Source organism: Nicotiana sylvestris, chromosome 3, assembly GCF_000393655.2.
Source record: "Nicotiana sylvestris chromosome 3, ASM39365v2, whole genome shotgun sequence".
Taxonomy (NCBI): Eukaryota; Viridiplantae; Streptophyta; class Magnoliopsida; order Solanales; family Solanaceae; genus Nicotiana; species Nicotiana sylvestris.
The window spans coordinates 157,030,781-157,057,182 of record NC_091059.1 but is presented as its reverse complement, the minus strand read 5'-3'; the positions used below and the strand labels follow the sequence as shown (position 1 = coordinate 157,057,182).

Here is a 26,402-nt window from a genome sequence, read left to right as displayed (position 1 = left end):
ATACTCCGTTTTATTTAATACCACGGTGAAAATAGTACTGTCATATAAAATGGAACAGAGGAAGTAATGTTTAGAATAAGGTTCCTTCTAATCCACTTCTCTTTGTATTGCATAAGAGGAGGGAAGGAAGGCATGTTGTTGGGTTTTTCTACTGTAATATTAAGTCAGTCACTATTTGGTAAATGTATTACTGGGTGTACTAGTGTAATCAATGATTATTTCAATAATTGTCTTGTATTTTCCTATTCCTAGTTCCTTGTTTTTATACGGTGCGTCACTATTTCCAGTAGTTGACGCTAGTCTCGTATTCCTTGTTCTTGGTTAATTACATGTTTTGCTATTTGCTTCCGCTGCCTTTTATCTTGTTGTTGCTAGTATTTGGTTATTGCTTTCTTCTACCGTTCTTGGGCCGAGGGTCTATCGGAAACAGTCTCTCCACCTTCATAGGGTGAAGGTAAGGTCTACGTACACATTACCCTCCTAAAACCCCACATGTGAGATTTCACTGGGTTTGTTATTATTGTTGCTGCTCGTCTTGTTCAGAATGTTGGCAACAAGTGCTTCTGCTCATTTGGTTTTGTTGAACTCATTTATTTATTTGTATTTTCTTGGTATTTTTTGTCAGTTACTATTACTCTTTTATTAGTATTAGACATATGTCCCCCATCGTACATATAGAATGAAGAACATAATCATGGGTATAAATGAAAATGAAAAAAGAAAAATCCCTATTGTAAAAGTCATGCTGAAATTTAGCACGACCAATGATTCAAAAGAAAATATTGCAGCTTCATGGTAAGCTATTCTATGCTTTTCGGTTATTGGCTTCTGCATTTAACTACCGTATGATCTTTCAGGTGTTAAAATCTATGAGAAAACATTTCTTACCCTCCTTATCTTTGTAGGAATTCACATAAGAATTCTATCCATGCTCTGAAAAATAAAATCATTGTTTTTCTTCCTTGATCCACAGCAGCAGGGATTACCTCCCAATTTTTCAAATCAATCAATGCTACACACTTGAAATACATTTGCAGTTCTTTAAAAGTCTTTCCATGATTAAACCAGTAATGAAGTTAGCATATAGTTAGTTACATTGACATTTAGGAAAAGCAGCACACTTCAATTGAGCAGCAAATGGATCTATTATTTGTTAATCAGGCACATGACAATCATCATCAGGAGAATATCTGAAGAAGGAAATTAATTGTTGGAGTCTCTCTACAATATCAAGCTATGCTGCTACTTTGAGATTTGGCAGAAGCATGATCACTCCATCTAGATACCCCCGCGCTAAATATCTTCTGCAAGATGTCCATTCTTTCCGTAACTAAAGAATCTTCTAAATCCTTCATTTGGGCATGTTGCTTCTCCATCATCAGGTTCAGAGCTTCGACATGTTTCATTTTACGTTGCAACTTCTTCACCTACATGTAATGGAAAGACACATAAGTGATAAGCCAAGCCAACCAAAGATATTGAGGGAAGAACCAAAGTATCAGGAACTAAAGAAGCTAGAAAATGAGAAGCATGTGCAGAGGCAGAGGATAATAAAGCACAAGTATTTTAGACTTCTCTGAATATGAAGAAAGCTCTTAGGTCCAATTCCTGACCCAGTTTTCATTTTTTTCCGAAAAGGCTTCTTTCATTTTTCCTTTTCTTTTCCCCGAAACTTGTTCTAAACCATAAACTTACCTGTGCTTCGACTAAAGTAGAAACCTGATATTCTACTTCTCTCTCTTCCTGATCAGCCAACAATTTGGCATGAGCAGCAGCAGCGCCGAGAGCAGTTGCAGTTGCGGCCCTCATGCGTAAAGTTAGAGGTATAGTATTCCTTTGGGAGACTGCCACCTCTGTTTCTGCAAGACAACGTAACCACAAAATTGATAAAAAGAGAACATAACCATGTAATACATGACTGACAAGTTGTGACCATGAACCAACTTTTAGCAGTTGCTCCGGTCTGATTGGAAATTAAAGAGACAAAAATGATAATTATCACGGGGTAAATACCTGAGCTGGCAGACTTTTCCTCCCCTTTAGCACTTTCATCTTGACTCCCTCTGGGAATATGACAATACAATTTCATATAAAAGTAAATTTAGAACACTGTAATGATTATTTAGCCAAGATGTAATGAAATCAAGATACAAACATTAAAATGCCGAATATACATGATGGGGAATTCTACAAGATTAACTGCAGAGACTGAAACAAATGTTAAGCAACAAGCTGATAGTTACATACTCCCTTTATCCCATATTGTTTTTCACCTTTCACTTTTCTAAAGAATTGAAGAGAAGAGGAATGTGTTAATCAGAATTACCCTCTATAAATAAGTATTAACGTAAGCCAAAAAAATTCATGTGTTCTAAATTGCTAATATAGTGTAGTACTTTTTGGAATAAAAATGACCATTTCCGGAAAGGAGAGATAGAAAAACTGATATGAAAATGAATGGAGATAGTATTAACTATTCATCAAAAAAAAAAAGGATGGAAGGAGAATTAGTAACCTCTCTGTCTCACTGATATCAGCAATTGATCCCAATCCATCATCATCTTCATCAAAAATGTCCGTTGAACACTGGTTCTCGTAGCAAAGGGCGGTAACAGCAGCCTCAGCTGCAGATGCTGTGATATGTGGACCAACAGCACCAGAGATCCGAGCCACCTGAATAGTACAGATCACCAATTTTTTACAAGAGTAATAAACGTGGAAGTTGCAAGTTGCAACAAAGCAAGACGACCTCAAGATCAAACGCCCACCGCATTTCAGTAATTTACTTATGAAACCATAAAGCTACTTCTTTTCACATCTTGGAATGTTTAGAACAATCAAAAGCCACATGTAGCATTTTTTCCTTCTTGGACTTCCTATTATCCTGTGTTTAACATTTCTTAAATTGCTTATTTGCTCGATATGCTTTCCACATACAAATAGAACATTATTTGATCAACTAGACACAATGGCAACAATGGTGAGTTGTGTACCTGTTTCATCAGGAAACTACTGGCTTCTGCAATTGGAGCCCTGCGTATTTTCTTGAGAGGAGGGGTTTTGTCTTCACCATCTCCATTCTGTTGATGCTCCTGGTTCTGCTCATGAGATTGATTTCCAGGAGTTTCTCCAGACTCACTTATTGCACCTTGAGCTTGATCCACGCTGCTTACCTCACCATTTGTGTCCAAATGTTTAATCTTTTTGTGAATAGAACCAAGCATAAGATCCCCGAAAGGCAACTGTATAAGCTTTGAGATACAATCCAGTTTACTCTTTGTTTTGACATTTTGAGCAACAAGATCCCAGTCATCACCATGCTTCAATACAGATTCTAATAGGAGTAAGGTTTCTGCTTCAGTCCAGACAGCCTTGGAGTTCGCACCATCCATCAACTTGAACTCATCTGCCAATTTGTCCTTGTCATAATTACCACTTTTAAAGCACTTCTCGCATAAATTATAGCTTGCATTCTGGATAAAACCAAGAGAAAGCAATCAAGACAGCTGCTATTCTGAATATACCAATTTTCAAGCATCCTGTAGTTTTCCAACTAAAAGTTATTTTTAATATTTTTCGCCAGCATTGGTAACATAAGTGTATACAAGAAAAATGCTACAGATCAAATTGGCAAATTATCATGCATCGACATATAAATCTTGTTTATTAAACTATCTAGGACGGAAATATCATAAGAAACTGACAAGCAAGTGCAAAATAAAGAAACATGGTCTATTTAGGGGTTCTCAGTACATTGATTTGAAGAGCCAGCGCCCTGCAAGTTGTTCTAAAAATTTTAGCAATCATCAATAAAGATAGTTCCATCAGAGAGTATTTTGCGTCTAGAGGTTAAAGCTTAATAGATCTCCTAACAACTTTTTTGTCTTTGTTATATAAACAATTTTGTCAAAAGCCAAAAGTAACTTATAGAAAGAAAAAATAGTCAAACTATACATTGCAGCTTATCTAAGTCCTACTAATAAGCATTTAGGTACTCATCCATATGAATATCACTCGCTTTGTCACTGGCCTTTCAATAAAGATAGTCTGAAACAGCTCACTTACTAAACCCAAAACAGATACACACAAAGTTTTTACAAAGACAAAGTGATCCACTATATCATGCTCAATTCCTGATCATCTAATTGTTGTACCAATATTGAGCTCAAAATGATAATTCTGGAACACCAAATTATGTTTCCATCCACTCTATTGGGATTACTACATAGCAGTAACTAGAATTCAAAACGAATAAAGAAAACTAGCAAAGAATGAAGTCAAACTACTCAAAAACACACAAAAATACCTTGATGTACTCATAATGACCCGAAGCACACTGTTCTTTGCAACTATCACACACTACACTTTCCTTCTTTTGTGGATCCATCGACTTCCCATAAACATCCGAATAGGACGCCAAAGGTGACGCCTTTACTACACTATCTGCCACATCACCACTCCTCCCCCTGCCACCACCTCCGTCCCCGACGACCACCGGAGACGGAACCGGCACAAGGGGCTTCAAAGAATGAGGAGCTGCCACAACCCTAACCCCATGTGGGGCCCCTTCTTCAACCCTAATCCTCCACTTCTCATCCTCCTTATTATCCTCTTCCTCCGCAGCACCAATAACCGCCGGCGCTATTTCAGTATTACTAGGGTCAAAATTGATCAAACCCCACTTCTCTAGAAAAGTAAATACCTTGTGGAGCACGCTTATATCGCCCACTAATGACTTCCGGACCTCCGTGAAAGTGAGTTTTCGGGTCGGATCCTCACGGTAGGAGGTAATAATGAAATCCCTGTACTCTTTGTAAATCCTGGGCGTCCTTGTAATTGAACTGCCATCGAAGAATTCTCGCAATGATAGCCTCTCTACTTCGTGTATGCTTTGCCAAGAAAACCAACCTTTTTTTCATTCACACAACAACAAAAAAATGTATAAATTAAAGCTAATTTCAGAAAAATACAGACAGGAAGGTTTTGTGGGTTACTTACTTGTGTAACTAGGGATTGTATAAAGATCGTGGTCAGGCTCGTCGGAGGGTTTTAGGTGATTAGGGTTTTGGGAGCGAGATGTATCCATTAATTTGTAGTGTTAAAACCTCGGCATTCGTCGGGTCCAGTTGAGTCGTTCCGAAAGTGCAGGAGGTTGAATTTATAATATTCGTATTTGTATGATAGCATAATTGTTTTAAAATTTTCTTTTGTGCGCAAATAAAAATACTCCTACTTTGCCTTGGTAGAACCGCTAATTCGGTCTTTTGTACCAATATTACTCTAAATTTTCTTGATCTTATATTAACAATTTTATACTTCTATAATTTTACTTGATGTTGCCATTTTTAAGATACAAGTACAATTAAAAGCCATATGTTTTTTTTCTCTTTGAATAACATTTTCTCTATAATTAATATACAATAATATTATTTCTTTAGAGAAATATTTGTCTATATATATACAATAATATTTGTTTCATGAACATTTCCAGCAATAGGAATTAATTTGCTTAGTATGAATGACTTGTACGATTCACCATGCATTTCTTCTAGGCATTTGAATAATTTTGACTCTATAATCTGATGAGAAAAAAAGAATATATAATTAGTTAGGACCTAAATTTTATATTTCCTCTGTCCTAATTTATGCAATATTTTTTGCTTCTCGAGAGTCAATTTGATTAATCTGCAAAACAAAATATACATGAAACATTAAATATATTTTAAAATATTGATCAAAGTTCACATTAGTTTGAATTTCGAGAAGTAAATGTTATTGTATAGTTGTTCTTAAAATAATAGTCGAAAAATATATATTTTTGTATATATATATTATGTATGTTATATACAAAAATTATATGAATTTTATATACTTTTTCAACTACCATATGTAAATAATTTCTGACGCGGGTTAAAAGTGAAAAAGCCTAATAATATGAGATTTATTTTTTGAAAAAAAAAAGAGAGAAGAAAATGAGTTATTTATATTTGTGTATATATATATATATATATATATATATATATATATATATATATATATATATATACACACACACTTAATTGGCTCTCCATTTCATAACACCTAGAAAAACCAACCCAATCAATACAAATCATTTCACCTCTTAGGGGTGGTTTGGTAGGGTGCATAAGAATAATGTTGAATATGGTGTATTAGTAATGCTTGCATTAGTTATGCTTGCATTAGTTATGATGGTATTAGTTATGCTCACATATTTCTTATCCATTATTTGGTTTGATGTATTAAAGCATTGCATAATTTCTAAAAGAATTATTTTTTTACAAAAATACCCTCAAAACTAGTCCATCAATCAAACTTTTTATAAGAAACATATGTTGAGAAATATTTTTATATGAAAAAGTTTAAAAAATTATTTGGTTTGTCTACCTATATTGTAAAATAGAACTAAATATTTATTTATAAAAAAGGAAATATGTTAAGTATTTATTTATTTACTAGAGATATAATTTTATTTCTCACTATTTAAATTATTTTAAACTTGCATTAATATAATAACTAGCATATTTTAATCAAGCATAAATTTTGAAGGATAATTTTGTCTTTAACTAAGCTAATGCATACATTAAAACTCATTGCATTGCTAATACCATGGTTTTTAATGCATTAGTTATGCATATGATAATACCAAATAGGATGTATAACTAATGTTGCATAACTAATGCATAGGTTCAAAATGTCTACCAAACAAGGTATTATTAATACACAAAGCTAATGCAAGCATTATTTTATCTAATGCATCCTACCAAACGACCTCTTACAGTGTTGGTGTATGAATTCTTAAATACGGCTTAGGTATAGGTGAAATTATTTCATCTTATAAGAACAATTTCAGGGGTATAGCGTATTAATTTTTAACGCTACAGAATAGCGTATGAATTTTGCACGCTAAACCCTGCAGTCAAATCGTCAAGGGGTATATCGTGATTATTCTTACGCTATACCCTAACGACAAAAATTACCGTTAAGGTATAGCATTTTCAATTTCGGCGTTATATATAGAAATGTATCTTCTTCTTTTTTACACTTATTAACGTTACATTTGTCCGAAAAGACAATAAAAAGGTTCCGGACTCTAAAAAGTTCAACTGTCAATTCTAAAAGTTACAACTGTTCGAATGTTTAAAGAATAAGCGTTCCGTTATGAAGCTTTACAGTCACATCCAATGAAAGTGCTTACCCGTAAAACGGTATAGTTGAATTTATACGTGGATTCTAGACAAGTAAACTAATTTGATCCAGGAAAAATAAAATAATTGAAGAATTATACAATACTTAGCCTCAGAATGTAGATGAAATGACATAAATGACAGTTCCGGGAATAGGGTTTCCGGGCACAGCAATGATGAGATCAAAAAGCGAGAAAGTAAAATTATATTAAGCTTTGTATAGAATGTAGTCTAAGTTAGCTAGAACATTTGTGTCATTTACAATTATATCTGGGCTAACTATTTATACTTGTGTCTAGGGAAAGAGGTCCTAGGATCATGCCCTCCTTCAGTGTCAATTATGAGGGTCATTGATGAAGTTGTAGCGGTGAATATAAATGCCAAATTTTCTGTAACTGGTCGTCATCCTTATTGCTGCATAATATTCTTTATTAAATACTACCGGGCGCATAACATTTATTACACCTTTATGAATGTTATCCCTTCCGGCGACAAGCGGAATAGCTGCATTCGGTCTTCGGCCATCCCCATCTTAGGTTCCACGTGTCTTTCCTTTAGATAACCACGTGTCATACCATATTTAACCTATACAGATAGTCCCCCTGTTTTCCGGTGACATAACTCTTGTGTCACCGGGAAGTTGGTAAAAACACTCTTTTGGTGAGAATTACTATAACTCCCTCTGAAGTATTCTAATGGTTGATTAGACGCACGCCTCTCCGCATTTAATGCACCAAATATGCGTCATCCCACGATTCAGCATAGCTTTTGCCAATTGTCGAGGTAATCATGGCCATGAATTTAGCCGCCAAAATTTTACTTATACACATCATCCTTCTCCTATGCACTTCATAATTCCTCTAACTTCTCACTTGCATCTTTGTTCTCCACCTTTTCTCTAATTCTTTTCAAATAAAAAACCTTTTCCTTCTTCTATTCAATGGTTTCTTCTTCAAAGAGCGTTCGCTCTTCAAAGAGCAAGAACAAAGCCGAAGACTCTGCTCCTCCAACGGTGAGTTCCATCATCCCCAGAAGTCTTAACACCACAAAAGACTTCGAAGAGAAATTCCCTAATATTAACCCTCGTACATGGGCTATCAATAGGTATCTTTCTTCCGTTCATCCTTCCAGTATTCCTACTGTGAAGGAAGACTGTTATTTCCATGAGTTAGAAATTATTGCTCCTGATCTATCCGAGTGAGTGACCCTTCCCAAAGAAGGTTTTACATATTTTTACACGTATCCATTTACTTTGGGTGCGTTTTCTTTGAGTGGAGAGCTAGATTCTGTGATTGCGAAATTTTGCCTCCACTACCAAATATGTTTGGCATAAGTAAGTCCTTCTGTGTAGAGGACGGTTGCCTGCCTTTGGCGCTTGTGCAAGGATACTAGAGAAGAGCTAACCTTAGCTCATATGATGAATCTCTACTCTCCCAAGATTTTCAGTAGGGGAATGATAAACCTCTGAAAATATGGCCACCATGCTTTGTTGACCATCATGGATGATGATAACGACTGTGGGTGGACGAAACGGTTTATTGCAATTACCACCTATAAAATCATTCCGACACGGCTTCATCCTTTCCAGCCGCTTGGAACCGCACTCGTAAGATTTTTCAATTAATATTTTCCTTTACTAAATATTCCATTGTGGCCGTATTGACTCTTCATCCGTCATATGTTTCAGCAAGTTGATGGGTCCCACCGATGGTGGAAGGCTTGGACCGGTGGGTTCAGAAGATCTTGGATGTTACGACACCCGAAACTCGTTTGTGGAAAGTACTGAACCTTAAATATGGGTGGAAGGCCAAGAATCATGGTAACTTAAACTTACCTTGTTTCTATTTTTATGTGAAAACTTGGTTGTAACACTTTTGACTTGTTCATGAAATTAGGTATACCCGTGGGCTCTGTTGCTGTCTCCGAGGAGGACGTCTTGGTTGATCCCGTTGATGCAGCAAGGCTGCTTCTGGAGGCACTTACTTGAACAGGAATCTCCCGGCCTATTTTGGGCGCAAATGCTTCACCACGGGGGACCTAGCCGGAGAACAAGCAACCAAAAAGAAGGTGTTCTTTCTGTGGCGGGGGAAAAAAATAAGAGGGCGAAGACTACTACCCCTGTGTCGTCTCCGGAAGTTGTGATCACTAGCCCTCTTCCCGGGTGAGTCATAGACACTATGTTAGTCGACAATGATGGAGACGTCAGTGATGATGGGGCTTATCTACACAGAAGGCAATGTTTACCATAAACTCAATAGAATGCTCAGTCTGTTGAGTTACTTACACCAACCGAGGATGACATCTCGGCGCTCTGGGGGAGTTTGATTTGGTAGAAAATGCCAACTCCAGTTATCGGGTCCCAATTGTTGTGCTCGGTACTGCAGGACTGAGTATCGAGTCCCTACCGTCTTTGGTTGGCAAGCATCCAACTGCCAGCACTGCATTTGATGCAACTTCTTCACACCATTCAACTACATTAGCTTCATCCCCGAATTTACCCGCACCAGCAACTGCTATATCACTTCCATCTTCATCCACTCTCCCACCAGCAACTGTTGCATCATCTCCACCAGCCACATCTAATCACGAAGGAGGATGTTCCTCCTCCCCAGTTCTCAGTTCATGGGAATTTGGGGCAAAATTATGTTGCCCCTTCTGAAGATCCACAGAGAAGGAGGAATGTTACTCTCTCTGTCTCTACCGGGTGCAACCTGTTTTCCTAGCCGGTGGAGTGTGCTAACTATATAAAGCCTTTGGCTTTAGAGAAAGATTGGGAAAAGATTCAAGCACTCTCGGGGGGAGTGTTTGTTGAATAATGTCATGCACAATGCCGCAGCGGTGCTTCCCTTTCTTCCTTTGTTATTTCTTCTACTTTTATATGAATGTATTCTAAGTTTTACTTTTCTTGTTTTGTAGGCCAACTTTCTTGCTTCTAAGGGCCTTCAGAGGTTGATTCGTAAGAAGGAGGAACTTACTTCTGAGCGGGATGAACTTTTGGTGGAACGGGATCAAACCGTTCTCCGCCTTTCGAAACTGCAAACCAAAGCTACTGAGGCTGTTGTTTTGGAGGCTCGTTTGCAGTAAAGCATGAAAGAGGTGGTAACCCTTAGCCAAAGAATAGGCCTGTTGAGGGTTAGATTTGATGAATCTAAGGCTAAATAGGCTGAAGTCCAGGATGCCATTCTTGCTGCAACCAAGCGTGAGGCTGCCACTGCTAAAAAAGTGACTGACTTAGAGGCAGCCTTGAACTCCAAAATCGAAGAGCTTGCTCGTTTAACCAAAAAGTTGAACTTCGGTCAAAGCTTTAATTTAGAAGAACTCGGGTTACTAATAATCAGAAATAAATAAGGGAAATTGATTTGGCTAACAACAAGATAGACAGAAGAAAATAAAGTAAACCAGTATATTAAGATGATTTCTCGTGTCCTTACAAATGATCCATTCTCTCCTTTTTATAGCTATCTCAAAGATATATGTTTTGCCTTTGTCATAATAAGGCCATTATAGACAATTAAATGCATTAAATGCTATGTTACATAATCATTGTAATTTAATACTTATTAAATATTGTATCTGTACTCTCTTGTGCTATCAGATTCATTCTCCTTGATTTTTGGGTATAAATAGGTACGAGCGTGAGTCTTTTGAATAACTGCTCGTGCCTCTACGTGTACCTCTGCTCGTATCTATTGCAACTCGTGTCTCTTTGCCAATCATCACTATTTGACCAGCCTCCGTGTCATGACACGTCATCTTCCAATCACTTCAATATGTAAACTCAATTTTCCCAATACAGATAGTCCCCCCACTTGTCATTTATTCATCAATTGAATATTTGGGAAGTAGATTTTATTAAAGCGGGAATATTTACTGCCAGTAATGCTACGATAGAATCGACACTTCAATTGTCATTTCCATTTAATGCTTATCACACGTGACACCCTTTTATTGGCTCTGCAACTTTGCAGCGCTTTTTAAGGCTTTTTTACGGCTTCACTAATCACGAAGCGACAGTTCTCATTATGACTTTTCCATCATTGCACCTTTTCCTTTGACGGTTGCTTCTTAGTATAAATATAGTTTTTGTCTTTATCCTTATCACATAAAGTTCTCTAAATATTCAATTATTGAATCTTTGTTTGCTTCTTCCTCGTACTATCATGTCTTCATCAAACCCTAACCCTAGAAAAGTCCCCATAGTTGATAACTTTCCTCTTACCCCTAGCAGGAGTAGAAGGGGAGGTAGACTTCGTAATTTAGGATCTTCTTCTATACGTGGTTCTTCTCTTCGTTCATCTAGTTCCAGTCCTTCTTTTAGAACCAGAGGTTCTTTCTCACAAAGATCTTCTTCCAGGGGTAAGGAACCCGCTGAACCTGTTCGTGAACCTACAGTAGAAGAAATAGTTCCTGCAGAACTATCTTTCTACAATGATAGGCGTCCCTTAGAAATCAAGTATCCTCTTTAGATCATGCAGATATCTATCCAACTCAGATCACAGAGGGTCTGATTTCTTTAGTTCGTAAAGACTGTCATTGGAGTCATGACTTCCCTATCATAATTCCCAACGCGAATCAAAGAATCACCTCTTATTTAATTGGATTTTTCTTTGTTTATACATACCCTTTCACATTAGGATTCAAACCTGCTATTGATCCTGTTATTCTTGAATTCTGTCATTTTTCGATGTTTGCTTAAGTCAAATTGGCCCTATAATGTGGAGGGTTGTTTCCTGTTTGAGGCACTTGACTAACATGGTCGGTGTGCCTTTCATTTTGCTCATTTAATTCACCTTTACTCTCCCAGACTTTTCCGCCTAGGTGTTTTTACTTTAGTAGCAAGGAGCAAAAGAGTTCTAGTTAGTCCAGAAGATGACAGAGACCGTGGCTGGTACGCCAGGTTTGTTGTTGCCCCCACTGTTGGTTTAGTGGGTGATGAAAGTGTTCCCTTCCCCAAGAAGTGGAATTTTGCACGTGAGTTTTCTTTTTTAATAACTTTCTCGTACCTTTTTCTTTAATTTTGATGATCATTATTCTCATTTTCCTTTTCTTTTTCAGCAACCATGGGAATTGTTGAGGAAATTTCCAATTTCCGTGGTTGGGTAGGAAAGTTATTAAATATAACCCCAATGGAGGGTAGATCTTGAAAGAATTTTTCCCGACGATTTGGTTGGAAAGTGAAAACTCATGGTAAGAGTTTTTTTATTTTTTATTTAACTCTTTATTATTTTTCCCAAAACTTATTTTAATCCTTCTTTTTATCAGGATTTGTTGTTCGAGGGATTAGTGTCGAGGCGGTCGTGGCTTCCCGTATTTCTTTGGAAAGAGCCCAAGAGATAATCTTGGGTTCTTCATCGAAAAGGAAAGCTGCTAGTGACCAAGACTCTAAAGAAGAGGAAGATGGGGGTTCCTTGGTAAAAAGGCCACGAGCTCGTAGACGAATCATTTCTGATGATGAAGTATCCCCCCCCATCGTTCTGTTCCTCTTACCGAGTCTATTGAAGCCCCGGTGACGATCCCTGATGATGAAGTTCTCGTTGCTGCTCATGATTCAGTTGAGCAACTTTTTAACCGCGGGATTGGTGGTGAAAATTTAGGTCCGATTTCTGATGAAACACCTCTTGCTTCTTTTTCTACTCCCGTTCTTGTGATTCCTCCTTTACCGGTCGTGGCTGTTACCGTTCCTCCCCAGGCTATTATGACTACTTTCATAGTTCCTCTCTCGACTACTCCTCATTAAACTGCTCCTTACACAGAAGTTGGTTCTTCAAGTAGGAGTGGTGCTATGAGGCGAGTTACCATTGAAGTTTCCACTGAAGTTAACCTTTTAAGGAAATCAAGTCAAGCTTGCGTGTGGCTAAAGCCTTTGATTGGTCCAGTTGAGAGAGCTAAGCTTGATAGCCATAATTCTATGACCTTGATGAATGATATAGTGCATGCTTCTTTAAAGGTATTCCTTTTTCAAGCTTTACTTTGTCATTTTTCTATCTTCAGGATTCTCATTTTTCCCCCTCTTTTTTTAGGTCAATTTAATTGGCACAGAGATGATGAAAAGGGTTACCCTCTTAGAGCAATTAGTGTGTGACTACCAAGTGGAGGCGGATAGTTGGAAGGAACAGTGTGAAAGTTTTCAAATCGACGTGGAAACTTTAGAAGAAAGTAAAAGTACTTTAGAGCAGCAGGTACGGGCTTTGACTTCAGAGTTGGCAGTTGAAAAAGCTTATTCAAATCAAGCAGGTAAGGAAAAGGCTCATATGGAAACCTCTTTTTCCGAGCAATTGTCCAAGGCAAGTGAAGAAATTAGAGAGTCGAGGGATCTCTTGGGTGAAAAAGAAGCATATGCTGGTGAACTCGTGCAGAATTTGACTCAAACTCAAGAAGACCTCCGGGTATCTTCTGATAAGGTTTGTTCTTTAGAAAATTCCCACGCTTCTCTTCAAGCTTCTTATGAATCTGCCTTGGCTGAAAATGAAAAGTTAAGAAACGAATTATTGACTGGGAAAGAGATTACGAGATCCTTGAAGATAAAACTGTCATTGAAGTGAGTTAGGCATTTTTAAATTCTCGCCATGATACCCTCGTTAAAGTTAGCCAGGAGAATTTTAACTTGGAATCTGAGTTAGCCAAGATCAAAGAGACAATTGATACGACTCAACAGAACCAAGATTTTTCTTCTCCTGTGGCTGAAGTTTCTGAAAATGTTGAAGATGATACGAGTATCCCCACTCCTTCAAGTCAAGTTGAGCATGTTGTTGTTGATGTCCCTGCTTCAGTTCCTTCATCTTCTCAGTGAAAAGTTTATGTTGTTTGAATTCCTTTGTGGTTTTTTTTCTTTTGGTGGTATGTGATTGTGACCCTTGGTCTTTTTAAGGGTTTGTTGAAAATGTTAAGTCCCTAGTCCTTTTATGGGGCACTTTGTATAAACAACTTTTGGTTTATGACTAAGTTCATACTTAGTCTAAATTTTTTAATAAGAAGTTTCCGTTGTTGTTTGAACTTCTGTTTTGTTTATTCTTGCCTTTATTTTTAAGGACTTACTGAATAACTTGCATTTTTATTCTTCAAAAATGTTTCTGTTAACTTTATGAATACTTGACTTAATCATGAATTTTATAAAAGAGAACCCTTTTATATTCGATACTTAATGAAGAAGACATCTCAACTTCATAATGGTGTTAATGCACGATAAAAGAAATAGGAATACACATATTTTTTGGAATAACTTCGTCAAGTTTTTATTTGAACTTTGTCAAGTTTTAAATAATACTTTACATGTATTTAAATTACTTCTATAACTTTCTCGTAACTGTTTTCCTTACAACAGATTTCAAAAAAGAAAATGAATACAAGGTTTTTACTTATAACCCGTTTCAGTACATTGCCTTTACCCTAACTATGATAAGGTTTTTCTTTGGCCTTAGCTCGTGACTTTGCTCTGCACTTGACTCACTCAATGAGTAAACTTCTTAGGCTTGAACTTTGATTATTTCCCAATCTTCTTTGCCTTCTTTATACACATGTCTATGTATATTATATAGTCCCCCAAGTGTTTGAGCTTTGAAGTATGAAATCTCGAGTACTTGATTACTCCTCTCATTTGGTCATTTCCCTGAAAAGGAAAAACACACGGGACTCGGAGGTGAGATTATAGATGAAGACTGCTTAACCCGTCTGAATATCTATCAGAATAGTTGTAACCCTAGACCATAAATTTTAATTTATTCCACGTGCCTTGCAGGTCGTGATTCATCATTTAGTACGGGCTAGCTTTTTGCCTATCATCTAAAATCGTTAGTAAAATTTTAACAATTCAAAAATAAAATTTTAAAATATGGATACCTGACCGTGGGTATTCCTTAAAAATAGTATCTCTTCAGGTGAATGGCATTCTAGTGTGAAGGTAGTGTCTTGCCATCTATCGTTTCCAACTCGTATACTCCTTTTCCTGTGATACTATGAATCCTGTAGGGTCCTTCCCGGGTTGGACTCAATTTTCCCGCATTAGCCGCCTTCGTAGATTGAAAATCTTTTTTGAGCACGAAGTCCCCAATCTTGAAGTATCTTAGACGCGTTTTTCGATTGTAGTATTGTTCCATGACATGCTTTTGTGCTGCCATTCTTATTAATGCAGCTTCCCTTTTTCCTTCAAGTAAATCAAGGTTTATGTGCATTTCTTCGTCATTGTATTCTTCTAACGCTTGTGTAAACCTCATGCTTGGATATCCTATCTCAACTGGAATTAAGGCTTCAACTCCATAAACCAATGAGAATGGTGTTTCTCCCGTACTTGTTTTTGATGTTGTGCGGTTTGCCCATAAAGCACCAGGTAGCAATTCTGGCCAATTACCTTTGGATTCCTCCAAACGCTTCTTTAAATTGTTGATAATGACTTTGTTTGTTGACTCAGCTTGTCCATTACCCACCGGATGATAAGATGTGGATGTAATCCTTTTAATCTGCCAACTTTGGAAAAACTCTGTGATTTGTGCGCCTATAAATTGAGGTCTATTATCAGACACGATTTCCTTTGGCACACCGAATCGACATATGATATTTTGCCAAATGAAATCTTTAACTTCTTTTTCTCGCATCTGTTTGAATGCTCCTGCTTCCACCCATTTAGTAAAATAGTCAGTGAGTACAAGCAAGAATTTTACCTGTCCTTTTGCTTGTGGTAGTGGTCCCACAATATCCATCCCCCATTTCATAAATGTCCACAGTGCAATAATCGGATGTAACAACTCCGTAGGTCTATACATGTTATTACCGTATCTTTGGCATTTATCACATTTAGCCACAAAATTTTCCACTTCGTCTTCCATTTTAGGCCAATAATAACCTGCCATAATCATGGTTCTTACCAATGACCTTCCTCCGGCATAATTCCCATAATGCCCCTCGTGTATTTCTCTCATTACATATTCCGTCTGTGAAGGCCCGAGGCACCTTGCTAAGGGACCACCAAACATTTTTCGATAAAGATTGCCTTGCTTTAAACAATATCGAGCAACCTTTTTTTGAAGCGCGTGAGCTTTTTTCTTGTCTTCGAGGATGGTTCCATACTGCAAAAAAAGCAACAATCTCGTTCCTCCAATCCCAGGTTAAGTTATTAAAATTTACCTCATTTTTGTCTGGATCAAGTACTGAATGAAACAAATGAATTACAGAAGCATTTTCATTGTTTACCACGCCTGCTGTATATGCGAGATTGGCTAGGGCGTCCGCCTCGACATTTTCATCTCTTGGTATTTGCATAACTTTCCAGATTTGGAATTGTCTGATTAGATCCGTACCTTCTCTAAGTACTGCTGCATCCGTGCTTCCCTGGCCGTATAAGTCCCCAGCATTTGATTAACTACGAGCTGCGAATCACTTTTGATTACAATTTGATTAATGCCGAGTTCATGTGTTAGTTCTAAACCTAGAATCACAGCTTCATACTCTGCCTCATTGTTAGTTATAGAATGACATTTAATGGCTTATCGAATGGTTTCACCCGTAGGCGGTACCAAAACAATTCCTAAGCCTGCACCCTTCACATTAGATGAACCATCAATAAATAAAGTCCAAATTCCCGGATTAGATCCGTTGAACACCTGTAATTCTTTTTCTGCTTCCACTTGCATTCCTTGGCTAAAATCAGCCACAAAATATGCTAACACTTGAGATTTTATTGCGGTTCTAGGCCGGTATGTGATGTCATATTCACTTAATTCTATAGCTCATTTGGCTAACCTATCTGACAACTCATGCTTGTGTAATATATTGTGTAATGGATAAGTAGTTACTACAGCAATAAGGTGATATTGAAAATAAGGCCTTAATTTTCTAGATGCCATGATAAATGCAAGTGCAAGCTTTTATAATTAAGGATACCGCGTATCCGCATCTAATAAAGTTTTGCTGACATAATAAATCGGAGATTGTTTACCTTGATCTTCACGAACTAACACAGCACTTACCGCTACTTCGGAGACAGCAAGGTAGATGAGCAATCTTTCCCCAACTTTTGGTTTTGCGAGCAACGGCGGATTTGATAAGTATGTCTTCAAATTTTTGAGTGCCTGTTGACATTCCTCAGTCCATTCGAACTGATCTTGCTTTTTAAGAGCTGAAAAGAATTTAAAGCATTTTTCTGATGATTTGGAAATGAATCTCCTCAAGGCTGCAATTTTTCCTATCAACCTCTGCACTTCTTTTTTACTTGTAAGCATTCCAGGAATCTCTTCAATGGCTTTAATCTGTGCTGGATTCACTTCAATACCACGGTTAGAAACAAGAAAACCCAAAAACTTACCTGATGCAACAGCGAATGTACATTTATCAGGATTTAATATCTATTGAATTTTCACAAGATCTTAAACGTATCAGACAAGTGTGATATATGATCCCCTGAATGTTGAGTTTTAATGAGCATATCGTCTATATAGACCTCCATAGTATTTCCCAAATGTTCTTGAAACATTTTGGTCACTAGTCTTTGATATGTTGCACCAGCAGTCTTGAGACTAAAGGCATTACTTTATAACAGTAAGTTCCCATGTCTGTTATAAATGAAGTTTTTTCTTCATCTATAGGATCCATTTTGATCTGGTTGTATCCTGAATACGCATCTAAAAAGCTTAACAATTCATGTCCTGTAGTAGCATCAATTAGTTGATCTATATGTGGTAATGGAAAAGAATCTTTAGGACAAGCTTTGTTAAGGTCTATGTAATCTAAGCAAACTCGCCATTTACCATTCGTTTTCGGTACCATAATAGTATTGGCTAACCAATTAGGATACTTTACCTCACGGATAGACCCAATTTTTAGTAATTTTTGGACCTCATCTTGAATCACCTGATTTTTGAAAGTTCCTTGCTTTCTCTTCTTTTGTTTGAAAGGCGGATATGATGGGTCTTCATTTAATTTGTGAGTCATTACCTCTGGTGGTATCCCTGTCATAACAGAATGGGACCAAGCAAAACAATCCACGTTAGTTTTCAAAAATTCAATCAACTTACCTTTCATGTCCTGGCTTAGATTGGCCCCTACGTAGACTTTCCTTTCAGGCCATTGTGTGCATAACAGTACAGCCTCCAGTTCTTCAATTGTTGTTTTGATATTTTGTTTTCCTCTGGTTCTTGAATGGCATCAGGCCTTGAGTCCACATCTGTTCGCCATTGTTCAGTTGAGGTTTGTGTTGTGGTACCCTCATCTGGATTCTGTAACTGCTATTTTTCTTCGTTTCTCGTACTTGAATCTGCTATAGAGTTTATGCTCCTGGATGTCTGTTGATCCTCACGGATTTGACATATTCCACATGGTGATGGAAATTTAATTACTTGGTGTAAGGTCGACGGAACGGCATCTATATCGTGGATCCATGGTCTCCCGAGAATCATATTGTAAGCCATCTCCATATCTACCACCTGAAACTTTACATCTTTGACAACTCCTTCTGCGAATGTAGTAAGTATTACCTCCCTTTTCGTCACCACGCTTGAATTGTCAAATCCAGACAAAGTATGCGCTTTTGATATTAATTTATCTTCAGGTTGCATCTCGCGTAGTACTCTTAGCAGAATAATGTTCACGGAACTACCTGGATCAATCAAAACTCGTTTCACATTAGTATCATGTACAAGTAGAGATATTACCAGTGCATAGTTATGTGGAGATAATATGCCATCCGCATCTGCATCATCAAACATAATACTTTCTTCCTCTAAGACATGTCGCACCTGCTTTCCGTGGGTAATTGTGACTTTGGAAACTTTATTGGTTGTTGTGTACGTCATACCATTGATGTCTTCACCTCCGCTTATAACATTATCAGTCCTTTTGGGAGAAGATGGTTTGGGGAGCTCCTTCCTATTCTTCATGTATGCTTGCTTACCTCTCTTACTGAATAATTCGGTGAGATACCCTTGCTTAAATAGATGATAAACTTCACCTTGTAGCAACCTACAGTCTGCCATTTTATGCCCATGATTGTTGTGAAATTCGCACCAGTGATCAGGATTGCGCTTATTTGGATTCGATCTCATTTCTTTTGGCCACCGCACCTTATCACCCATGCTTCTTAAAACAGCTATGAGCTCGAAAGTGCTTACATTAAAATTATAGCCGCCAAATCTTGCCTTCAAGTTTCTATCATTATCCCGTGAATCTCGCGTGTTTTGATCATTCCCAAATCTTGATGGCGAGCCCGACTATCTATTCCTCGACCTATGATCGTACCTGGGATTGTCGGGTTTTGACCGTGAATCTTTTCCCGCTGGGCCCATATATGGTTCGTACTTGTTTTTACCGAACCTTTTTTCGGTTTTCGCCCGTCTGGAACTTACCTTTTCTTCTTTTTAAGATCGTGAAATAATATTATCTTCTATCCTTAGCTTCGTGCTATACTTATTGTAAACATCATTCCACGTTGTGGCAGGGAATTCACGAACACTTTCCTTGATTTGCCTCGTGGCTTCTGAACTTTTTTCATTCAAATTACTAGTGAAGGCTATAGCTGCCCAATTGTCAGGTACACGCGGTAACGTCATCCTTTCACGCTGGAACCTATCCACAAACTCTCTAAGAAACTCTGAGTCCCCTTGCTTAATCTTGAAAATATCCTCCATTCTTTTTTCGACTTTTTGAGCTCCAGAGGGTGCTTTGATAAATGAATCTGCAATCTCAGCAAAAGAATTTATGGAATTTTCGGGTAAAAGAGAATACCATGTTAATGCTCCCTTAGTAAGTGTTTTACCGAATTTTTTGACCAATACTGATTCAATTTCTTGTTTGGTCAAGTCGTTACCTTTTACGCCTATTGTGAATGCAGTCGTGTGGTCTCGTAGATCAGTTGTTCCATCATATTTTGGAATATCATGCATTTTGAATTTCTTTGGAATTGGGAGGGGAGCAGCACTTGGCTTCCAAGGTTGTTGTGAATATTTATCCATATCTATCTCTTTGATTACGGGCGGTACTCCAGGTATTTGCTCTATGCGGTCACTTGCTCCTTGAGTTGTTTCTGCAATGTTAGTATTAAATTTTATAAATTAGAATTGACTAAGTTACCTAGTTCTCCTTCTCGTGACTCGCTGGGGATTCCACCACTACCTGAATTAGCAAGACCAGAACGAGGGTTCTCCAAAGTGTTGTTATTTGGAGTGGGTGGTGGTAGTGCAACAGGTAATTGGCTGACAAAGGCCTCAAAAGCTTTATTGACTTGTTGAGCGATTAGCTTTTACAAAGCTTCATTGATGGCTTCATCATTTTCAAATTGAGCGTTTCCATTTGCATGAGATCCATCAGGAATGCCTTCTCGAGACTATCGAGGGGAGCTTTGGGGAGAAGGGATCGGGGTGTGATCATCTTATGGATTCCCCTGGAGTTGATGGTTTCCTTGGGGTGTTATCATTAATGTTTGACATGGTTGATGCAACAAAAAAGGTTAGGCTAAGAAAGAATAGATTATCAGATTCCCGGTAACAGAACCAATTTGTTTAACCAAAAAGTTGAACTTTGGTCAAAGCTTTAATTTAGAAAAACTCGGGTTACTGATAATCAGAAATGAATAAGGGAAATTGATTTTGCTAACAACAAGATAGACAGAAGAAAATAAAGTAAACCAGTATATTAAGATGATTTCTCGTGTCCTTACAAATGATCCATTCTCTCATTTTTATAGCCATCTCAAAGATATACGTTTTGTCTTTGTCATAATAAGGCCATTATAGACAATTAAATGCATTAAATGCTACGTTACATAATCATTGTAATTTAATGATTATTAAATACTGTATTTGTACTCTCTTGTACTGTCAGATTCATTCTCTTTAATTTTTGGGTATAAATAGGTACGAGCGTTGAGTTTTTTGAATAACTGCTCGTGTCTCTACTTGTACCTCTGCTCGTATCTATTGCAACTCATGCCTCTTTGCCAATCATCACTCTTTGACCAGCCTCCATGTCATGAAACGTCATCTTCCAATCACTTCAATATGTAAACTCAATTTTCCCAATACATTGTTGTTGCAAGGGCAAAACATTCCTAGTTTGAAGAGAAGCATAGGAAACTATCGAGCATAACAGGCTTTTTAGTTCAATTGTTTGCGACCTTGATGTTAGCCTCAGATCTGTTAGGTCTTCTGGGGAAAGCCTTTCTGCCGAGGTAATTCAACTCAAAGAAGAACTTAAGCACCGAGCGGCTTCCCTCATTATTGAAAAAACTTATGCCATGTACAGCATGAGGAGAAAAACCTTGGAAGAGGCCGAAGAAGGTATCATTGACTTTAATACCGAAATTTCTAAGATTTGAGAGCTTGAGTTGGCTGTTAAAAATGGACTCCCAGCGCAGTCTGATACTCCTAGTTCTTCTAGTTCCAGTTTCGAGTTTTCGGGAATTGAAGAGGAATCGGAAGGCAACGATGTTAAATACTAAACTGGGGAAAATGTTAAGCCATCGGTGGATCCACCTACTTCTCCTGGGGGCGCAGATACTTCTCTTCCTCCTGATTCCGGAGATACTACAGTTTAGCTCTTCTTTTCTTTTCCTATTCTTGTACTTTTGCCTTTTGGCATGTTCTTGTAAATAAAGATATATTTTTGCTCAAGTATTGTTTGAGTCTTACTTTTGTTTGAATATCCATGCAAGTCTTTACCTTTTGCATTTGCTTAAGAATTTTGCGCACGTTTTTCTGTTCGCGCTCTATTATGTGTAGTCTCGGATGAATTTTCCTCGAAGAACTTTGGTTCCAAGCATTATCCCCTTTTACGTGAGGATTTCTATAAGTATTTGCACAAGTTTACTTTTTGCGTCCTTTCGTGTACGTCTTGTAGTGCATTTTTTTCCGAAGGCATTTTGATTCCGAGCATAAATTCTTTCGAAACTAACCCTTTAACGTGAGGGTTTTCATAAGAGAGGGCCTTCTTATATTTACGGTGCTCTTGAAGAGGACGTCTCATGTTCATTACGGCATTAATATTTGAAGTACATGTTTAACTTTCAAATGACAAAGTTAGTTCATCGTTCAGATAAGAAACACGATAAAAACAAAAGGATTTTAAAAGTAGACAAGCATTTACTATGCTAAAAAGAAACTGCCATTACATGTGGTTGTCTCGTACAACTTGTTTCTACGGGGTTGGTTGTGCAGCCCCCGATCCCAACGGTGCATTTATGTTTCCAAATTTTTGTTTCCCGATTGGCATGGCAGCCAATGTTGCGGTATCCTTATATCCTGGAATTAGGTGACGAATTCTCATAGTAACTCGGACTCTCTCTGCGTAATCCTGAATATATCGGCCTTCTGGGCTTGTACTTTTCTAGCCCCGGCATGGGCCTTGATGAAAGAATCCGTGAGCATCTCAAAGGAATCTATGGAATGCTCGGGTAATATTGAATACCACATCAGAGCTTCCTTCATGAGAGTTTCTCCAAATTTCTTTAGCAACACAGATTCAATTTTGTGAGGCGATAAATCATTTCCTTTTACCACCATTGTGTAGGTGGTAATATGCTCCTGAAGGTCTAAAGTTCCATCATATTTTGGCATTTCAGGTAGTTTTGAACCACTTCGGAATTAACTCTGGTGCTGCACTTGGCTTGTACGAAAATTGAGTATACTTCTTTGAATCCAGGCCCTTCAGTACTGGTGGCGCCCCAGGATTTGGTCCATGCGGGCGTTTACTTGGCTCATAAACGTAAAAGTTTGTTCTTGAAAGGATCGTTCTCGTTATTGAGACCGAATTCGCTCCCCCAGCTCCATCGAAGCGAACTTCACCCATGGGAGTGTTGTTGTCGACCCTCTGAGTTGTTTGATTTGCGAGGGCACCGGGAGGAATTGGATCTCATCAATTATTTGAAGCCCCTGACAGTGCCTGCTTCAACTCCATCATAACCTTGTTCTGTCGCGTGAGATGGCCTAGGATGATCGCATGTTGCTCTTGCAAGAACCTTACCGCGTCAACGATCAGCATCATCGGGAGTTGCCTCCCTAACTTGTCGAGGATACTGCCTGTCATGCACCGGTGTGGCGCCATTCCCCTCATTATGGGTATCACTGATTGAGTCCTCCAAGTGAGACTGATCTCCTCGAATCTCAGGGTTGTGCGCGTTGTTAATAGTGTTATTTGCCATTTCTTGTGATTTTCTTTAAGGCAAAATAATCAAAGCACGTTAGTAAAAAAGGCAAGGATCAACTTAATTACATGGCTATCTAGGGCCCATGGTGGGCGCCAAACTATTTACCCGTAAAACAGTACAGTTGAATTTATACGTGGTTTCTAGACAAGGGAACTAATTTGATCCTGAAATAATAAAATAATTGAAGAATTATCCAATACTTAGCCTCAGAATGTAGGTGAAATGACAGAAATGACAGTTCCGGGAACGGAGTTTTCGGGCACAGCAATGAGGATATCAAAAAGCGAGAAAGTAAAATTATGTTAAACTCTGTATAGAATGTGATGTAAGTTAGCCAGAAAATTCGTGTCCTTTACAATGATATTTGGGCTCACTATTTATAGTTGTGTCTAGGGAAGGAGGTCCTAGGATCGTGCCCTCCTTTAATGTCAATTATGAGGGTCATTGATGAAGATGTAACAGTGAATATAAATGTCAAATTCTGTGTAACGGGTCGTCGTCCTTAATGTTGCGGATATACTTTATTAAATACTACCGGGCGCAGAGTATTTAATATACCTCTATGAACGTTATCCCTTCCGGCGACAAACAGAATAGCTGAGTTCAGTCTTCGGCCATCCCCATCTTGGATTCCACGTGTCTTTCCTTTAGATTACCACGTGTCATACCATATTCCCTATACAGAAAGGTCACTATCTATTGACCTTGGATGAATTTTAAATATACAAATGAGCAAAACAGAAAAGAAAAAGTCCCCAAAGCCAATCATATCAGAGACATTACCCACCATAGGGATATGATATTCGATCAAGTTTCAAATTTCAGAAGCATTGTAAGGTATGTATCCTCCCCCCGCTTTGTTACCGAGTCAACTTGTGCGGGAAAAGAGTTAGCAAAATTCAGTTTTTTTGGCTATTAAGGAGATAAAAATTCTTATAGTGAGTTGGGATGCCATCGGTAAGATTATTCTTTTTACGTATTGTTTAACATAAAATTGGTATCGACTGATTCAAATTTATGTTTCCTTTCTTCCTCCTTTATGTTCTTTCCTTAATTTTATTTTATTTTTTTGTGTGTTTTAAACCTCTATTTAATTTAGTACTATAATCTTGAAAATCCCATAAACTTTTGGGATGTTTACAAAGAGATCAAAATATCAAATTATGTCTTTCTCAAGTCTTATCGTAGTTTCACAAGATCAACTCAGAGTGCAGTGCTTCTTGACAATCAAATACTTCACGAGGATCCACATAAATCCTTTACTCGATGGAGAATAATACAAAGAGAAGAACTAACAAAGAAAAATAGATTGTATTCACATTGTTTATCAATAAACTTATTTTTCTTTAAAAAAATTATATATTGTACCTTACCATAGGCGTCACCCCTAAAGAAGATGAACAATTCATAAGGGAAGCTCAAATGTTCTCTTCCTCTACAACCTCAACGATTTGTTTCTGTTTTCCTGTATATTTATATACATAATACAAAATTTATCTATAATGAATTGATGTCTCACATCATTTTGGCTAGCATTGACATTTATTTTTACTTTGTATGTTTCCCCTTTTTTGTGTGACATATTTTCTATTTTTAATAGGAGAAACTTTTGAAAATATTTATAAAATCAAATTTAAATACGCATGTATTAAATATGTATTATTTCTAAACAAAGAACGTAAAATTCTTGAAACTTTTTTCAATTCATAGGAAATCTAAGAGCTAATTAATTTAAAAATACATGACCAATTATGTGAGTAAGAGTGAATTGCACTTACATTTGAGAGTGGTCTTTCGTATGTCTTTAGCTATATTAAATTTTTTAACCAAATTAGTTTTGGCGCTTTTCTAAAGTCTATTTTATTGTATGATTTTCAATTTTACATATAATTAAATTTTGTGAATAGATTCAAAATTTGTATCGGTGATATTGTGAATTTTGGAGTTATCCATAAGAGAATATTTATATTTGTCTTTTATGTGTGAAAAGTCTATCTTTTTTATCTCGATTAAGTTTTTTCAAGAATTATATTGCTAATTTCCCTTTGACTATATATATATATATATATATATATATATATATATATATATATATATATATATATATATATATATATATATAGAGCTGGAAATTGGAAAGATGATGTGGCACCTTCCAATGCTCATCATTTTATTTACCTTATTTTACTGATAATAATGTAATATAAACTCACAATTAATGGAATAAACAGTCGTAATGTAACTCCCATGAAATATGGTTGTTACCGATACAACACTTTGTATTCTGTATTTATATGGACGTTGCAACCCTTCATTTTTCATAGTATTTATTGAGGATAAAAAACGCCTGTAGTCTCAACTCTTATATATATAAGATGTGCAACAATGCAAAACTTAAAAGAAGCTTATCTTAGTAAAGGTTAAAACGGCAATGGCTTTTCCTGCCAGATTTCTTCCATTTTTAATCACATATATTGCTTCTCTCCACTTATCCTTTTTCATTAGGAATATGTAGAGTTTTAAGGTTTGGGTGGGGTTTGGTTTAACGAAATCGTTGCTCTTCTTTTTGTGGGAATTACTAAATGTTCACCACCCAAATGTCTGTCTTTTCCTAACACAGAAGTATTCCTCTTTGTTGTTCTACCTATCTTGATTACCTCTTTCCACTTGCTCTTTTTTGCCATTTCACTTGTCATTGTTTTAACTTAGAAAATTACCTCTCAATTTCTTCTCCTGATTTTTCTGAAAGGATAACAATATTTCTTCTTAGGCTTTTAGCTTTTGATGGGTACTGTTGCCATCGCTATTGTCATATAATAGCTTTTGTGTGTTTGTGGGTGTGTATTTCTTATTTTTTATTTATCATGTATTCTTCCGGGAAATGATGAAAGTCCTGTCATTTTGTTCATGAGGTCATAATTGTTGAAATGTTAGTTAGAGTGTTAGTTATAGTGTTAGAATGTACAGTTGGATGCCAGCTATGCTAAGTTAGTGGGGCATTAGTTAGTTAAGTAGGTACTTAACAAATAGCTTAGATAATGTGTGTATATATATATATATATATATACACCAAT

General features: G+C 37.1%; 2 protein-coding genes across 3 annotated transcripts; one reads left to right on the top strand and one right to left on the bottom strand.

Annotated features, from left to right (window-relative positions):
- Nucleotides 1–1,037: 1,037 nt before the first annotated feature.
- LOC104218058 (SWI/SNF complex subunit SWI3A) lies at nt 1,038–5,157 on the bottom strand. Of its 2 annotated transcripts, none has more exons than XM_009768458.2 (7): nt 4,999–5,157; nt 4,307–4,908; nt 2,994–3,473; nt 2,516–2,673; nt 2,014–2,063; nt 1,696–1,859; nt 1,038–1,427 (listed from the first exon to the last, which is right to left on the bottom strand). In XM_009768458.2, the coding sequence occupies exons 1-7, from the start codon at nt 5,084–5,086 to the stop codon at nt 1,230–1,232; spliced, it is 1,740 nt and encodes a 579-aa protein (XP_009766760.1). In that variant the 5' UTR covers nt 5,087–5,157; the 3' UTR covers nt 1,038–1,229. The 2 variants fall into 2 exon arrangements, with proteins under 2 accessions (XP_009766760.1, XP_070027214.1); XM_070171113.1 differs by having other exon boundaries at nt 1,696–1,853.
- Nucleotides 5,158–9,398: 4,241 nt separating this feature from the next.
- LOC138888230 (uncharacterized) lies at nt 9,399–13,995 on the top strand. The gene is made up of 10 exons (XM_070170054.1): nt 9,399–9,471; nt 9,590–9,816; nt 10,122–10,285; nt 11,434–11,658; nt 12,010–12,176; nt 12,261–12,338; nt 12,468–12,608; nt 12,959–13,152; nt 13,226–13,606; nt 13,753–13,995. Exons 1-10 carry the CDS (start codon nt 9,399–9,401, stop codon nt 13,993–13,995), a joined length of 1,893 nt encoding a protein of 630 aa, XP_070026155.1.
- The last annotated feature ends 12,407 nt before the right edge of the window (nt 13,996–26,402 follow it).

What these genes read in the sequence shown, in the direction of transcription:
- LOC104218058 (XM_009768458.2), bottom strand. Translation starts at nt 5,086, where the DNA reads ATGGATACATCTCGCTCCCAAAACCCTAATCACCTAAAACCCTCCGAC. An exon ending in GTCATTATGAGTACATCAAG is followed by an intron (nt 3,474 to 4,306) that starts GTATTTTTGTGT and finishes GGTTTTATCCAG; the next exon opens with AATGCAAGCTATAATTTATG. An exon ending in GTAGTTTCCTGATGAAACAG is followed by an intron (nt 2,674 to 2,993) that starts GTACACAACTCA and finishes TGTACTATTCAG; the next exon opens with GTGGCTCGGATCTCTGGTGC.
- LOC138888230 (XM_070170054.1), top strand. Translation starts at nt 9,399, where the DNA reads ATGGAGACGTCAGTGATGATGGGGCTTATCTACACAGAAGGCAATGTT. An exon ending in GTTTTGGAGGCTCGTTTGCA is followed by an intron (nt 10,286 to 11,433) that starts GTAAAGCATGAA and finishes TACCCCTAGCAG; the next exon opens with GAGTAGAAGGGGAGGTAGAC. An exon ending in AAATATAACCCCAATGGAGG is followed by an intron (nt 12,339 to 12,467) that starts GTAGATCTTGAA and finishes TCTTTTTATCAG; the next exon opens with GATTTGTTGTTCGAGGGATT.